At 42.3% G+C, this 2500-nt stretch overlaps 1 protein-coding gene across 1 annotated transcript in view; it reads left to right on the plus strand.

Moving 5' to 3' along the window:
- Positions 1-2500, plus strand: part of LOC147471827 (uncharacterized) — a 5803-nt gene that overhangs the window by 1603 nt on the left and 1700 nt on the right. Inside the window, exon 1 of the mRNA XM_086537191.1 lies at positions 1-2500. This exon is cut by the window's left edge and continues 1603 nt beyond it; it is cut by the window's right edge and continues 1700 nt beyond it. Coding sequence (XP_086393317.1) covers positions 1-2500 — 2500 coding nt within the window.

The raw sequence follows: 2500 nt of genomic DNA on the forward strand, positions 1-2500 counted from the left end.
TTCGCTACGATCCTTTATGATTTTAGACCAATTTGTCGCTTCTCTCCCAGCAGAAATTCGGATGTTTGTTAAAGAACATAATGTATCCAATCTAGAAGATGCAGTGCAGCTTGCAGACAACTGGGCTTCAGCTCATGGTAGGTATCCAAAGTCGGATATAGCTACGGACAGCGGTAAGAGGACTGTCACTGTCAAACCGCCAGTTTCACCGACTCCCGATAACGCTTATGTGAAGAGAGATTCGTCGAAGATTCGTTGTCATTATTGCGGAGAATTCGGTCACATAAAACCCAAGTGTCCAAAGAATCCCTTCAATTTCCGAGACAGTTCAAACAGCCAGAAAGTAACATTTTGTTTTGAAGACTCTCCCTCTATGAAATATATCACTTCAGGGACTGTAAACGGGTCAAGGGTCTCGACAATCCAACGCGACACGGGGTGTAGTTGCATCATGGTGGCGGAACAAGTGCTTCCCGACTTAGACGTGTCGAACTGCAAAATGGTTAAAGTTTTTGATTATCTCGGAAGGCCTGATTGGTTCCCGCAAGTAAAATGTCATATAAGATGCCCTTATTTTACCGGGTGGGTAAACGCTTTACGTGCCCCATTGAAATTTTGTAGCGTTCTGGTCGGAAATTATCCCGGAGTGAGTGATCCGAATGACCTCGTTAAAGATTTCTCCTCGAACTTAGAAAAGGGAGAAACGAGTCAAACTGTTCTGACCAGGTCGGCTAAGATGAAAAGAGTGCATCCTCTCGTAGTACCAAAGCTAGAGCCTCTAAAGATAACGCCCAGTGAATTTTCTAAATTACAAGCTACATGCCCTTCGTTAGCGACCATTCGAAATAAAGTAAAATCAGAAGAATTAGTAGAAACCAGGGACCCTAATTCAGGTTTTAAATTTGAATGTATCGACGGGCTAATTTACAGAACGTGTGTTAAGTCAAAGTTTAACGAGCAGGTTGGTAAACACTCCTTGGTCGTCCCTTCAGAGTGCCGTAAACTAGTACTCTCACTAGCTCATGAGTCGCCGTTAGCTGGTCACTTTTCTCATAGAAAAACGGGAATGAGGGTGCAAGAACATTTTTACTGGCCAGGTATATCAGCAGATATAAAAGATTATTGCAAATCGTGCGACCGGTGCCAGCGTATGTCGGTAAAGGGTAAAGTAGCCCCTGTACCCCTTGTGAAAATGCCTATCATGACGGAACCCTTTTCTAGAGTTGCCATCGATTTAGTTGGTCCATTAAGTCCCTCTTCATCAGAAGGACATAAATATATTCTGACGTTGATTGATCATGCTACAGGTTTCCCAGAAGCATTGCCACTTAAAGAAATAGATTCCGTTTCTGTTGCAGAAGCACTTTTGGTCATATTCTCACGGGTGGGCATCCCGCGTGAAATTCTCTCGGACAGAGGCACGCAGTTCACGTCACAGTTAATGTCCGAACTACATAAACTACTGGGAGTTAAACCGTTATTCACTACCCCTTATCATCCTAGCTGTAATGGGAGAATCGAACGTTTTCACGCGACACTTAAAGCATCCTTGCGTAAACTTTGCGCGGAGAAACCCCGCGAGTGGCACAGATATTTAATTCCCACGCTTTTCGCTCTAAGAGAAATACCGAGCGATAGGACGGGATTTTCAGCTTTTGAGTTGTTGTATGGGAGGTCAGTTAGGGGACCTTTATCAGTTTTGAAAGATCTATGGGAAGATAAAGATGCTGATGAGGAAGAAAGAACTTCTTTCCAGTACGTTATCGAACTTAGAGATAAATTAGCTGAGTGTGCTAAGATAGCTGCTCAAAATGCAGATATAAGCGCCACCCGATATAAATCCTACTTTGATCTGAAGTCTCAAAACAGGCAGTTCAAGGTAGGGGAAGAAGTTTTAGTATTGTTACCTGATAACTCTAGTAAACTCTTAGTGTCATGGAACGGACCTTATAAAGTACTGGAACGACGGAACAAAGTTGATTATCTCATTGACGAGAAAGGAAAACAGAAGTTGTATCACGCTAATATACTTAAGAAATATCATCGAAGGAACCAGACAGGTAAAGTAAATCCCGACGAAAAGGATAGTTTGGTAAATGACTGCGCGTCGATTATGCGGGTTCAGTTTTGCGTAACTGAAGATATCGACGAAGACGATAAATTACCCATTACTCCTGATGGTCGAGTAGAGGATGTGTATGATGAGAGTAACAATGAAAAGCTCTGCGTAAATCCTAGTTTAGAGAAAGAACAAGAGAAAGATATTCGCAGACTATTTGAGTCGTTTAGCGATGTTTTCTCGGAGATCCCAGGGTGTACCTCCACTGCGGAACACGATATTGTTATCACTACGTCTGAAAGGTTGAAACCTAAAAGTTATCCTGTACCTATACATTTACAACCTCATTTTGAAAAAGAGGTGGACAATTTATTCCGACAGAAAATTATTCAACACTCTTCCTCGCCACATTCATCACCTGTTGTAATGGTTAAGAAATCA

Source organism: Penaeus japonicus, unplaced genomic scaffold (genome assembly GCF_977035675.1).
Source record: "Penaeus japonicus unplaced genomic scaffold, GWHDUDI00000001_assembly GWHDUDI00000005, whole genome shotgun sequence".
In the NCBI taxonomy this organism is placed as follows: Eukaryota; Metazoa; Arthropoda; class Malacostraca; order Decapoda; family Penaeidae; genus Penaeus; species Penaeus japonicus.